Source organism: Sciurus vulgaris (assembly GCF_902686455.1).
Source record: "Sciurus vulgaris genome assembly, chromosome: 7".
Lineage (NCBI taxonomy): Eukaryota > Metazoa > Chordata > Mammalia > Rodentia > Sciuridae > Sciurus > Sciurus vulgaris.
In genome coordinates, this window is record NC_136467.1 from 139,742,643 (window position 1) to 139,756,165 (window position 13,523).

General features: G+C 42.0%; 1 protein-coding gene across 2 annotated transcripts in view; it reads left to right on the forward strand.

Moving 5' to 3' along the window:
* DSP (desmoplakin) overlaps window positions 1-13,523 on the forward strand; it is a 46,533-nt gene that overhangs the window by 16,280 nt on the left and 16,730 nt on the right. For both annotated transcript variants that reach the window (XM_079148804.1, XM_079148805.1), the window contains exons 4-13: window positions 755-929; window positions 4,040-4,168; window positions 5,060-5,110; window positions 6,202-6,363; window positions 7,758-7,862; window positions 8,954-9,049; window positions 9,777-9,902; window positions 10,461-10,613; window positions 12,036-12,190; window positions 13,269-13,395. In XM_079148804.1, coding sequence (XP_079004930.1) covers window positions 755-929; window positions 4,040-4,168; window positions 5,060-5,110; window positions 6,202-6,363; window positions 7,758-7,862; window positions 8,954-9,049; window positions 9,777-9,902; window positions 10,461-10,613; window positions 12,036-12,190; window positions 13,269-13,395 — 1,279 coding nt within the window. The remainder of the gene's footprint in view (window positions 1-754; window positions 930-4,039; window positions 4,169-5,059; window positions 5,111-6,201; window positions 6,364-7,757; window positions 7,863-8,953; window positions 9,050-9,776; window positions 9,903-10,460; window positions 10,614-12,035; window positions 12,191-13,268; window positions 13,396-13,523) is intronic.

The following is a 13,523-nucleotide window of genomic DNA, read 5'->3' on the forward strand; positions in this document are numbered from 1 at the left end:
TGTACCTTCACGATCTGCAGTACAAATGGACCCAAACGCTGCCTTCATCTTTTGCGCCATCACAAAGTTGCCGTGAGAAGAATTATCAGACCATTGTGTGACCTTTCGAAATTCTAGATCTTATTTTGAAGCACCGAGTTCATTAAATGTCAACTGCATTTCCATCTAGAGGACAGCATAGCCCTCTGGTCCAGCATCTGACTTTTTAAAAGATTCTCATATCAAGTTTGGTTTAATGAATATGAAAGTGAGAATCTTGGACTTGGATGTGAAGCTGGGATGTATAGTCTGAACTTGTTCCCAGGCCACTTGGGGTCCAGGGTAGTAGGAAAATCCCCAGGACAAAACTCATGAGAAATCGAAAGGTGCTAAACCAGGTTTGCCAAAGACAGTGACACGTACCAAGATGTTTCAGGCTTTGAATATCTTCCTAGGACTTAAAATTATTTTTAAGTTTTTTAAAATTTTGGAACAGGGTTTCTCCAAGTGCTGCGGGTGGCCTCGAATTTGCTATCCACCTGCTTCAGCCTCTCAAGTTGCTGGGATTACAGGTGGGTGCCACCACGGCTGGCTGCACTTAATATTTTTGTATGTGATGAAGTTTTAAGTCATGGGATAAAGAAAAACAATCTTCACATTAAACATCGGTGGCCTTCACGTTGACCCCCGGGAGATGCAGAGGAGGGGAATTTGTTCGGATGTGTTTTCATAGGCTGCTTCCCGGCATGAAATCGTTATTTTCCTTTCCTTTCAGGCTGCTACAGCTCCAGGAGCAAATGCGAGCCCTTTACAAAGCCATCAGTGTCCCTCGAGTCCGAAGGGCCAGCTCCAAGGGTGGAGGAGGATACACTTGTCAGAGCGGCTCCGGGTGGGATGAATTCACCAAGCGTCTCACTGGAGAATGTTTGGGATGGATGAGACAACAAAGGGTGAGCAGTGCCCGGGGGACAGTGTTGGTCCTTAGACCCCCAAACCTGGGTAGCCTAGGTGTGTAAAGGGTGGCAGGCGAGGACTTCGGTGACAATGACCGCTTGCTGCCATATGCTAAATGACATCATTGTTCTACGGATGTAACTGACCTCATCTCTATTGCAGATAGCTATTTAAAAAAAAAAATATTGTGGTGGTTCATTTAAAATATTCACAAATTGGAAGCACTGGGAATGGTCAAACTGGATGTTCTGGTTTGGGCTCCTCGGTTGCCTGCCTCATGGTTTTGAAGTGTCAGCTGTCTGATCGGGCAATCATCCCGTCACTGGTGTGGGAGTGAATTGAAGTAGTGGCAGCAGAAGTATGTGCTGATCCTTTCCCTCGAACTGGGGTTTCTCCAATGTCTATTTCAATGCTAATTATTGTTTTGTTGTTTTATGTACTAATTATCGCCCTATAATGAACAGGTGGCAGGAGAACTACGCCATAATCATGGAGATGGGAATTTTATAATGAAAACCTACTCCTAATGAACCATCTTTCTCTTGAGAAGGTGGATATGTTAGAATGATACCTTGTGGAGAGATTGTTATGCAACAGCCTTGTGGTTCCAAGAGCTTGATTAGTTGGTGGACCATTTCAGCCCTGGTTCAAAAGCGTCTCAGCCACAGTGTTGCTTTTTCTTTATTTGACACTAAGGTCTCACAGTGTCTCCAGGCTGGTCTCCAATTCCTGGGCTCAGACAGTCCTTTGGCCTCAGCCTCCCGAGTAGCCAGAACCATTGCACACTCTACTACACCTGGCCTTTTAGAATTTGGATGTTTGTTCTTTCCTAAGGGCTTTTTTTTTTTTTTTAACTGAACATTCATTCACTCATTCATTCATTCAGTTAACCTTGTCTCTTATTTTTATAAAGGCCATAACTATTCGAGAAGGTGGTGTATAGACAGGAGAAAAGCTAGGAATAATCTCAGAAACTTAAATACAACCTGTCAGTGTGTTTTCAAATTCTCATCAAATCTTTGGATGCACATGCCTTGAGGATTTTATGTATTCACTGTGCCAGAAATGAAGGACTCAAAAATTATGATTCGTAGTCCCGAGGATGAAAATTGTTGAGGAAAATAAGGTACCCCCAAATGCTAAATTGTTGCCATGTGAGAGCTGTAGTAACTTTTTGCTTAGTTGGGGGTCAGTGGTGTCCCAGTGGCAGAAGAGTTGATGGGGTTTGAACCACACCTTAAGGATCCTGAATGGCAGGCCAAACAGCCTCTGAACCAAATTAATTATGAAACATCACAAAGCCTCATGTCTTCCAAGTCAGTAACGACAGTTGTGTAAAACAACAGCTCACACTCTGCCATTTTCTGTATTCACGTTGGGCATTGGGGGCTGCTTTGGAAGAATATTTCATAGCAAAGGCTCAACATTTTTAAATTTCAGAAAAGGCATGATGGCATGGACTGAGTTTGATGTCATTTTCTGAGTCAGTGATGAGTGATGCTTTCAGATCAGGCAGGTGGCCCTCGTCCCCTACAAAGCAAAAGTCGATCATTTAACTGCAAGTTCACCCAGGGATTCCCTCCAGCCCTTTTCCTCCCAGGCCTTCTTCCCACTCACATAGCCTGCATTCCTCACTCACTCCTGGGAGACCCAGCTGCAGGCCCTGCTGATAAGGGAGCCTCTTCCCCAGCAGCTCAGTGGGAGACAGCCAGGATTGTGTTGCTTCCCTGACTTGTGTTTCTGCTGATGGACGAGCCAGATACCATGCAACTGGTCAGTAGAGAACAGCATGAGCTGGAGCCCAGTCGCTTTGCTAACTTCCTGGCACACGCACCTGCTATTTCTGTTGTAAAAGCCAGGACAGCCGAGGGAGATAAGGGTCGAAGTCCCGGGGGAAGGGGACCTTCATTGATCTCACTTGGAAATGGCTCCCCTTTCTGACACCTTGCCAAGTGCACTGGAATATGGATGTGACTTAGAACAATGTGCATTATGTTCCTGCTGACATGCCAGGCTGGGATGTTTGCCTGTGGCATGCCCGGGAGATGGTACAGGTGATTTGAAAATTTACATGTACTTATGCAAAAGAAAGTTGAGCTAATAGACTTGTGCCAGAATGAACCCTGTGGAATGATGCGTTTGATATTTTTTCTATATTTTATGCAGCCTTTTTACGTAGTAATAAATCTAGAGAGGTTTAATTTTTAAAAGAGCTAGCATACACCCACAATCTTAATTTTACCAACATTAATTGAAGACTTTGAGTTTATATAGTAACTTCCTTTTGAAATGGGCCATAGGGAATTTTACATCTTGAAAGAGAATGATAAATGCTGGACTTCTAAGTCAACAATAAACATTAGTCAAAGCAATTTAGTGCTGGGTTGTCACTCAGTGGTAGGGTGGTTGTGTAGTTATGTGCAAGTCCGTGGGTTTTACCCACAGCACTGCAAAAAACCAACAAAACTTAATTTAAAGAATTAAACAATGACAGATGCTTTTAGGTTAGCTACTTAGCTTGGGAAGCGCTGCACAATTATGCTTCATTAATGATATTTGATGTACACTTAAAATTTCTGAATAAAGAAACGTGGATATTTTATAACTTCATTATATCATACACATGTGTATACACATGCTAATATCTAGTCACAAATGAACTTGCATGTATACACATAGATTTTTTTTTTTTCCCTTTGGAAGTCATGATACAGGTTTCGAGGAACCCATTTCTGACTTTCTTCCTTAGTCCAAATAAGTTGAGGAATGTATTTGGCAATCCCTGTTGTTAGGAAATCTTGAACCTTTAATAAATATTTTGACTTCAAACACACTTGATATTTACATCTTTAGTTTTGCTTTTTTTTTTTTTTTTTTTCCTTTCCTTTTGGAGACGGGGTCCTGCTCTGTCGCCCTGACTGGCCTTGAATGCTTAGGCTTAAGGGATCCTCCTGCCTCGGCCTCCCAAGTAGCTGAGTATTTTCAGTTTCATCTGAAACAGAGCTATGTTTGTCCCTTGGTACTTTGCCCCTGATACCATAGAACACTCAAGTCAGTTGCAAACAAGAGACGTTGATGGGCACCTCTCTTCTCCTTCCCTCTGCAGGCAGAGATGGACTTGATGGCCTGGGGGGTGGATCTGGCCTCGGTGGAGCAGCACATCAACAGCCACAGGAGCATCCACAATGCCATCGGAGACTACCGCTGGCAGCTGGACAAGATTAAAGCCGACCTGGTACTTTTCATTGTTCCATTTTAGAATCTTTAAAAAAACAAAACAACAAACCCGAAGGATTGTGTAATTTCCTTCACAGGCAATTTTATCTGAAACAGGCTTCTTATTCTATTTTTCCCAAGAGACTGGAAATTTTTAAAAATCCCATTTCTTCAGGGGAAGGGAAACCAGATAGTCCTACTGGATCTCGAGGAGGAGTGGACAAGGGCATGAGAACACTCATGTGTTCGCAGTTCGTAAACAAGTGTTCCCTGGGGGAACGTGGGGCGGTGGTCTGTTTCTGCAGAAAGCAGAGCATCCCTTCTAATTGAGAAAACGTGATGATCGTACGGTTCATATCCTTGGCAGATCCTTTGCTAGGTGGATTTCCTGACACCTCTCCAGTGCTGGAAAAAAGTTAGACTTACAGCTGGGTCAAGAATGACCCCATAAGATATTAATCTGATCTGAGGTGCTCAGTCTCCTCCTAGATCTCTACACTTTTAAATCACTAATTTTCCACGTAGATCAAAGCTGTTCATCCTCATTTCTTCTTCCGCCACCTCCTTTTTTTTGCCTTATTTTTTTCCACTTGAGGACCTGATCAACTTTCTCCCCTTCTTTCTCTAAGATCTAGAACATTCTACATCATAATTTTAGACTTAAAAAAAGGTGTAAGAAGTAAGTCTCTAAATGGCAGAGGTCAGGCCTTGCTCTGTGGCCTCACTGCGAGGCCACTAAGGGTCAAACACCTGAGAGAAGGTCCCCAGGGGTAAAAGACCTCATAGAGCAAACGCTTCTTTTCACTGGGACCCGAGGCCAGTATAGACAGAAAGGAGGTTTAGAAGGGCAGCTCCTTCTCTACAGACCCGAGGAGAATTAAATAACGACTTGCTGTTTGTCATCTTTTAGCGTGAGAAGTCCGCAATCTACCAGTTGGAAGAGGAATATGAAAACCTGCTGGTAAGTGGACTTATTTCTGAACTGCATGTAGTCTCTGTTTTTAGTTCAATTAAAGTTAAATACTGTTCACTTCCTGGGGTGAGGCACCTGCTCAGTGTCCCACAGAAGGCTCGGGAAGGACTCTTACTCCCCTGCTCATGGATGCTAATTTCATTGCCACAGCCAAGTTTCCTTTAGAAGCATTTTAAAAGTCTTTTCTTTTTTCCGCAGACAGTGCCAACAACTGTTCTATTTTCAAGTTGTGTCACCTAAATGATGCTTGTTAATAAATACTTGTAGCTGAAGTAGTAAAGTGTCGCCATTTTGAATCACAGATTTTAGAAGTATTAGCAAAAATAAGGTGTATTTTCTTCAGATAGGTTTCCCATCAGATAGGTGATCCCCATCTTTTGACGGATTCTGTATCAGTCACCTGATTGATAAACAGAGAGATTTCTATTCTACCTGTTTGTGTCACTTTATTTTCACTTTTCCAATATTTTCTATTTGGCAGCAATACTTTTTAAGTAATGTGGCTAGGTAATAGAACAATGTTGCTCTTGGGGCTGAGTTGGCATCTTGGATTTTGCAGGGGAAGGTGAGAGTAGGAAAAACTATTATTGTTTAAAACTATCATGGGCTGGGGAGATAGCTCAGTTGGTAGAGTGCTTGCCTAGCAAGCACAAGGCCCTGGGTTCAATCCCCAGCACCGCAAAAAAAAAAAAAAAAGTATTAAAACTATCAAATGCAAACATTGGTATCTAAATCAAGACCCTTTAAGGGTTGGGGGTGAAGGTCAGTGGTAGAGTGTTTGACTGGCATTCATAAGGCCCTGGGTTTGATCCTTAGTACCATAAGAAAAGACAAAGAAGGAGGAAAAAAAGATCCTCAGGGATTAGACTGCTTGAGTCTGATTTTGTCTCATTCATCACAAGTTTGGACTGGTCCCCTTCCTATGCGAGGTGGCCAGGGAACCCATCAGGTTTATAGGTTTTACCTGGTCTCAGAAAAATTTTGGTGAAGAAACTATCCAGGCTCATCTGTGAAGTCTGCAGAGACCACTCTTCATCTGCTAGTGTCATTCTAATGCTTCTTTTGAACTTGTCCTGCAGAAAGCGTCCTTCGAGAGGATGGATCACCTGCGACAGCTGCAGAGCATCATCCAGGCCACCTCCAAAGAGATCATGTGGATCAATGACTGCGAGGAGGAGGAGCTGCTGTATGACTGGAGCGACAAGAACACCAACATCGCTCAGAAACAGGAGGCCTTCTCTGTAAGCTGCCTGGGTAGCTGTGGGCACTGCCTCCGGGCTGGTGCGCTGGGAGCTGTGGGTGGGGAGAGTGGCCTTTTAATAACTTAATCAGCCACTTGTAACTTGGCCTCAGACAACTATTCCTTTCCTGAAAACTATTCATTGAAGTAAGAGGGGCAATACACTTGTTGTTCATTTATATCTTAAGAGGCAGGGTCTTCTTATGTTGCCCAGGTTGGTCACAAACTCTTGGACCAAAGCGATCCTCCTTCCTGGGCCTCTTGAGTAGCTGGGACCACAAGTGCACACTACTGCTCTGGCTAAATAACTTTTCCACCAATAAATGGTTTAATATCCCAGAAGATAGTAAGTAGTTCATTAGGTAGGGTGAGAATTCATTCACTCAGATAACCTAGGGTAGGGTAGCACCGTACTGTTTTAGATTAAAACTGGAAATCAAGAATTAGAACAGGTTGAGCATCCTTCATTCAAAAATCTGAAATGGGGGGTATGAGAAGTCATAGGATGAGACAGACATCATTACCCTATGTACACGTATGATTACGTGAATGGTAGGAATCTACATCATGTACAACCAGAGAAACGAAATGATGTACCCCATTTGTGTCCAGTGAATCAAAATGCAGTCTATAAAAAAAAAAAATTAAAAAAATAATTAAAGAAAAAAATCTGAAATCCCAAGTGCTGTAAAATTGGAAACTTTCATAGTGACCACATGATGCCCTCAGTGGAAAATTCCACACCTGATCTCATGTGAAAGGTGGCAGACAAAACCCAGGCACATGAAAAAATATCATAGAAAATTACTTTCAGGGGGCTGGGGCTAGGGCTCAGTGGCGGAGCACTTGCCTAGTGTGTGTGAGGCACTGGCTTCAATTCTCAGCACCACGTAAAAATTAATGAATAAAATAAAGGCAATGTGTTCATCTACAACTAAAAATATTTCTAAAAAATTACTTTCAGCCTATGTATACAAGGTGCGTATAAGTATGTAAGTGGATTTTGTGTTCAGTTTTGTGTCTTGTCCTTAGGATAGTTCATTAGATATATGTCAGTATTCTAAAATCTGAAAAAAATGCAAAATCAGAAACACTTTTGGTCCCAAGCATTTTGGGTAAAGGACACTTGACTGGTATTCATTGCAGCTCTGTCACCCCAACAGCATGATCTTGGACAGGGAATGTCACCAATCTGATGCCTTGGTCACATATCATCCTATCATAAACATGCTACCAGCCTTAAAAATGCTGTGATTCTTGAGGAAAACCGAACATGATTCTTTGATGCTGTTCATTTGCAAAAAGCAGTATCGTGCTTCTCCTGCTCTAAATGTTCAGGCGTGAGAGAGGCCTGATGGCGACTTGTTCTAAAAATGTGTTCTTCTCTTTCCATAGATTCGCATGAGTCAACTGGAAGTCAAGGAAAAAGAGCTCAATAAGCTTAAACAAGAAAGCGACCAGCTTGTCCTCAACCAGCATCCAGCCTCCGACAAAATTGAGGTCAGCTCCATGAGATTTAAATTTTAGGGAGATATTAAATAAAAATATAAATAAAATTTTATAACATTTTAAAACTAAAAATTGTATGAAATATACTTTAAAAATATTTATAATATAAAAATATTATAAAATAAAATTTATATTTCAGGGAAAAAGGGAAACTTTTTTTTTTTTTTTTCTTTTTGCGGTGCTGGGGATGGAACCCAGGGTCTTGTGCTTGCAAGGCAAGCACTCTACCAACTGAGCTATGTCCCCAGCCCTGAGGGAAACTTTTAAAGCATGACTTTCTAGATGCATGGTTCTTCTCTATCATAAAGCTCTGCCAACTTTTTTCTATTTTGGGATCCATACTCTAGGCCTGGGGTTTGAACACTTTTTCTGGAAAAAATGGATAATAAGTGTTTCAGATTTGTGGACCATGTGATCTCTGGCACAATTCCTCGACTCTGCATTGTCTTGCAAAAGCAGCCGGAGGCAGTATGTAAATGAGCTTGGCTGTGTTCCAATGAAACCTTGTTTACAGAACCAGGCAGTGGGCCCTGTCGACTTGGGCTATAGATTGCTGAGGTCTTCCAGAGACAGCTATCCATGGGCTGTGCTCAAGGCTGATATTAGGTGGGAGCTCTGATATATGGCCATGTGGGTTGTTAAATCGAAGCTTCCATGTTGGTGGTTGGTTAGAGTGTCTGCCTTAAATCCCTGGTTCTCCTGCTGGCTGCCTGCACCTCCCCATGATCTAGCACTTGTACAGGAACAGGGCTTAATGTGGCAGAAGGACCTCACTCCAGTGCTATCCCCATTGTCTGTTTTAATTGGTCAGTACCTGTTCCATTCCGGCAAGACCCATTTTGACTAATAGTCCCAGTGGTAGCTACTTGTGAAAACTAACTTTAAAATTTTATTTCTCCCATACCAAGAGTTCTCTAGTGGGAAATTCTATTTTCAATCAGTAGACAATGTTTGATAGACAGGTAGAATTAGACAAAAAGGTATTTCATAGCTTTTGCAGAATCACACACCTCTGCAGGAATAGGCACCTTTACCTCTGTACTGCAGAGAGGGGAAAGATAGCTGATGTTTTCTCCTTTCAGGCGTACATGGACACTCTCCAGACGCAGTGGAGTTGGATTCTGCAGATCACCAAATGCATTGATGTTCATCTCAAAGAAAATGCTGCCTACTTTCAGGTTTTTATAATTAATAATTCCATTGACCTTTTTAGGTCTTACTACCTTATCTTTTGAGTATGTTTTAAAAAGCCCCAAAAATAACCTTGAAAATATTGCATAAATTCTATGTATTTGTTGTCAGTTTACAGAAGCATAATTTGTAACCTGGGCACCAGTCACTGAGTCTCCTGCTATCACATACATAAATACTTAATGTTCTAATTCTTTCCTTTAGCCACTTACCAAGGAGAGGCTTAGGGATGATAGTGCTTGAAACATAACTACTAAATGATTGTATTAGTCAGCTTTCCATCACTATCACAGAATACCCAAGATCATTAATTTATAAAGAGAAAAGGTTTATTTTGGTTCATAATTTTGGAGGTACCAATCCATGATTGATGGGTCCTGTTACTTTGGGCCTGTGATGGAGGCAGCTTGTCATGGTGGGGAGCATGTGGTGGGGCAAGACACTTATGTACTAGCCAGGGAGCAAAGGGAGGAAGAGGAAGGGCTCAGGGTCCCACAGTCCCCTTCAAGGTCATGCCTGCAAATGACCTAAATACCTCCCAGCAGGCCCCATCTCCTGAAGATTCCCTCAGCACCCAATAGCACCACCCTGGGAATCATGCCTTCAAAATATGGGCATCGAAAGGCCATTTGAGATCCAAATTATAGCCATAATATTGCTTATGAAGTCATTTTCCATTTAGTCACTTATGAGACTCACTCTCATCTCTAACAGTTTTTTGAAGAGGCCCAGTCTACTGAAGCCTACCTGAAGGGCCTACAAGACTCCATCAGGAAGAAGTACCCCTGTGACAAGAACATGCCCCTGCAGCACCTGCTGGAACAGATCAAGGAGCTGGAGGTACCGTTTCAGAATTTAGCAGCTACACCCAGGGGAGATGAATGCACCCAGTCGCAGCCCACACTGTTGATGGGTCTTGTTGTCCAGTGCACACCTAGAGCTCAAGCTAGCATCTTGCAGTGGCTTTTCTCAAAATGAACTTTGCATGCTCAGTTGCTGTTGAGAGTGTCATTTGCCTCTGAATCTGGATTATTTGCTGAAAATAAAAGCCTAAAAGGTACTGGTTACTTCCTACGAAATAACCAAGTTCCCAGAACTTCCTTTTTCTTTTCTACTTTCCTTTTGGGAAAACACTTCAAATTCCATCACTATGGTCCCTTCACTCAGGGATATTCTTTCCTGCCTGCTTAATTCTTGGTTACTTTTATAAGCCTCCTAGAGAGGCTTATAAAAAGTTCTCCTGTTCCCTGCAGACAAATTTGTGGCTTATTACAGCTAATGCAATTACAGTGACATTTAATTAGTAACATCTTGGAAGCTATATTAATGTCATTTGAAGATCTCCTGTAATAATTTCAGGGTATCTATGCTGAAGGATAATTTGATTTGCAATTGCAGAAAGAACGAGAGAAAATTCTTGAATACAAGCGTCAGGTGCAGAACTTGGTAAACAAGTCCAAGAAGATTGTACAGCTGAAACCGAGGAACCCAGACTACAGGAGCAATAAACCCATTATCCTCAGGGCTCTCTGTGACTACAAACAAGACCAGGTGCGTACACAGTTATTCAAAATGATACAAAGCTTTTCTTTTTCTTTTCATAAGATTTTTGTCAATCAAGAAGAAAATTTAATCTCACTTTCAATAAGCAGCATAGTCGTGTCTTTATATATAAAGCTGCAACCTATTGAACAAATGCAGTGGCTCTTTTGAGTCAGCTGATAGTTGCCAATAATTAGGACAATAGTTCTTTCCTTCTTTCTTCTTTTTTTCTTTTGGTGCTGGCATTGGATGCAGAGCCCATGTTGTGCTAAACACGTGATCCACCACTGAGCTAGCTCTGTTTTCTTATAAAATCATGGAGGATGTTAGAAACATAAAATATCAGATAAACTTTATCAGACATTGAAGTCTGTTCTGCTATGTGTTATATTTTAAGAATTTGTGTGGTGAGAGAAGGAAGAAGGAAATTTGAGTGGTGACTAAAATACACAAAAATCGTTTCTTTTTTTTGCAACTTTTAGTTTTTTTTTTTATTTTTACAGACTGCATTTTTTTTATTTTTTATTTATTTATTTTAAAAATTTTTACAGACTGCATTTTGATTCATTGTACACAAATGAGGTACATCTTTTTGTTTCTATGGGTGTACAGATGTAGATTCGTACCATTTGTGTAATCACACATGTACATAGGTTAATGATGTCTGTCTCATTCCACCATTTAAAATCAAGTTTTACCAGTTGAGATAGTTGTCATATTTTAAGTAGCCTGGGTGGGGTGGGGGAGTGGTAAGGGGTGCTGGGGATTGAACCCAGGGCCTCTGTATGCTAGGCAAATGCTGTACTATCGGGCTATACTCCCAGCCCTTAAATAGCCATTTTGAGAAGCTATGTAGATACGGGAGCTACTTTATAAATGTAGCTAGCTATTTAGAGGCTGGTGTTAATTTATAAAAGAAGCAGTTTAGATGCTGGGGTTAATTTTAAAAGTTATTTTTCTGGACACCAATACCATAATGTGTTTTCGTTTCTATGTTTAGATTTTCGGAGCAAATGAGTGAGCCCTCCTGCCAATATTAAATCCTTAATATTAAAATATTAAATACTATTAAAGTCTAGTATACAAAACATGAACTCACAAAATGGAAACACACAGGGTCAAGTTTTGCTTCACCAAAGGAGTTCTCATGTTACTGGTGACTTCCCCATTTCCCCAGATTATCCATGGAACGTCACTTTCCCTAATTCACCTGCAATGCAACTCACTTTCTAAATGCAACTTCTGGGCTCACATGAATTATTTAAAGCATCCATATTGTTGGGTTTTATAACGATTGGCTTCATTGGAAGGGGAAAAAAAAACGAGAGTGTCCAGAGTTGACACGCTTTCATCTCTGTTTCTTAACTTTGAGAAAAAAGATGGAGATGTGTTCTGAAGAGCAGAGCTGAGGTGCTGGCTGTTTCCTTACAGAAAATCGTGCACAAGGGGGACGAATGCATCCTGAAGGACAACAACGAGCGCAGCAAGTGGTACGTGACGGGCCCGGGCGGCGTGGACATGCTGGTCCCTTCCGTGGGGCTGATCATTCCTCCTCCGAATCCGCTGGCGGTGGACCTCTCTTCCAAGTAAGTTGTCAGAGATCCTGGTAGCCCGGCCTGTGTGCAAGTGTGTGTGTGTGTGTGAGAGAAAGAGAGAGAGAGAGAGAGAGAGAGATGGGGTGGAGGTTGGTGAGGGGTTGGGGGGGCGGCATATACTGATCAGCATTTTTTTTAAATCATAATTGCTTCCCAGAAAAGGAACCATGTGAAGTCACCTTTACTTTGTCTTGGAATTTTATGTTGAAGACTCTATGGTTATTATTGGAGAAGTAAACAAAAAATTCTAGCCGGGTGCACTGGCACACACCTGTAAAACCCAGTGGCTCGGGAGGCTGAGGCAGGAGGATCACAAATTCAAAGGCCAGCCTCGACAACTTAGGGAAGCCCTAAACAACTTAGCAAGACCCTGTCTCAAAATAAAATATAAAAAGGGCTGGGGATGTGCCTCAGGGACTTAGTGCCCCTGGGTTCAATCCCTGGTAGGGAAAAAAAAAAAAGAAAAAAAAAAAAATTGACCATGTAGGGGTCACAATGAATCATACTTGTCACATATTTCAAAGTTGTTGCTTCGAGGTTCCTCTTTCCTTATTAGCAAATCAGTCATTTTGCATGTAGTCACAAATGTAAAATGGCTTTAATAGCAGTATTTGCTCATCAATAGACAGGATATTTTACAGATTGTCCAGAGCAGATTCTCTTAAACCTTTCAGTATGGAAATCTGCAACCATACATGGAATAGAGAGAGTAGCTCAATGAGTCCCCATGTCCTCATGAACAGACTTTGGCTGTCATCAGCATCAGGTGCACCTGCCCTGCTGCCTCAGACCTCTGTCCATCAAAAAGTTGCTGGCAAACAACTCAACCACCAAAATCGTATTGCATGTTTCATCCAGGATGATTTGGAGGAGCTATTATAATGTAGATGAAGTAGAGAATGTATCTGTAGGGAGTCGATGAGTCCAAATCCATCGAAATGCAGACAGTGTTAAAAATTGAACATGTACCTGCTACTTTGTAAGGGATGCATTCAGCGGTGTAAACACATCTGTTGGGGTTGAGGTGTGAAAGTCCTACCCTAGCCCGTTTCTCCCTTGCGCCTCCCAGGATTGAGCAGTACTACGAAGCCATCTTGGCTCTGTGGAACCAGCTGTACATCAACATGAAGAGCCTGGTGTCCTGGCACTACTGCATGATTGACATCGAGAAAATCAGGGCCATGACTATCGCCAAGGTATGTCCCCAGGACCATTTGGGCTACCTGGAGGGAGCACTCTGCTGCTCACTGCAGTGCCCTTTCTACCAGGCAATATTTATTTTCAGTCCTGGGTATCGAACCCAAGGCCTTGTGCACACTAAGGA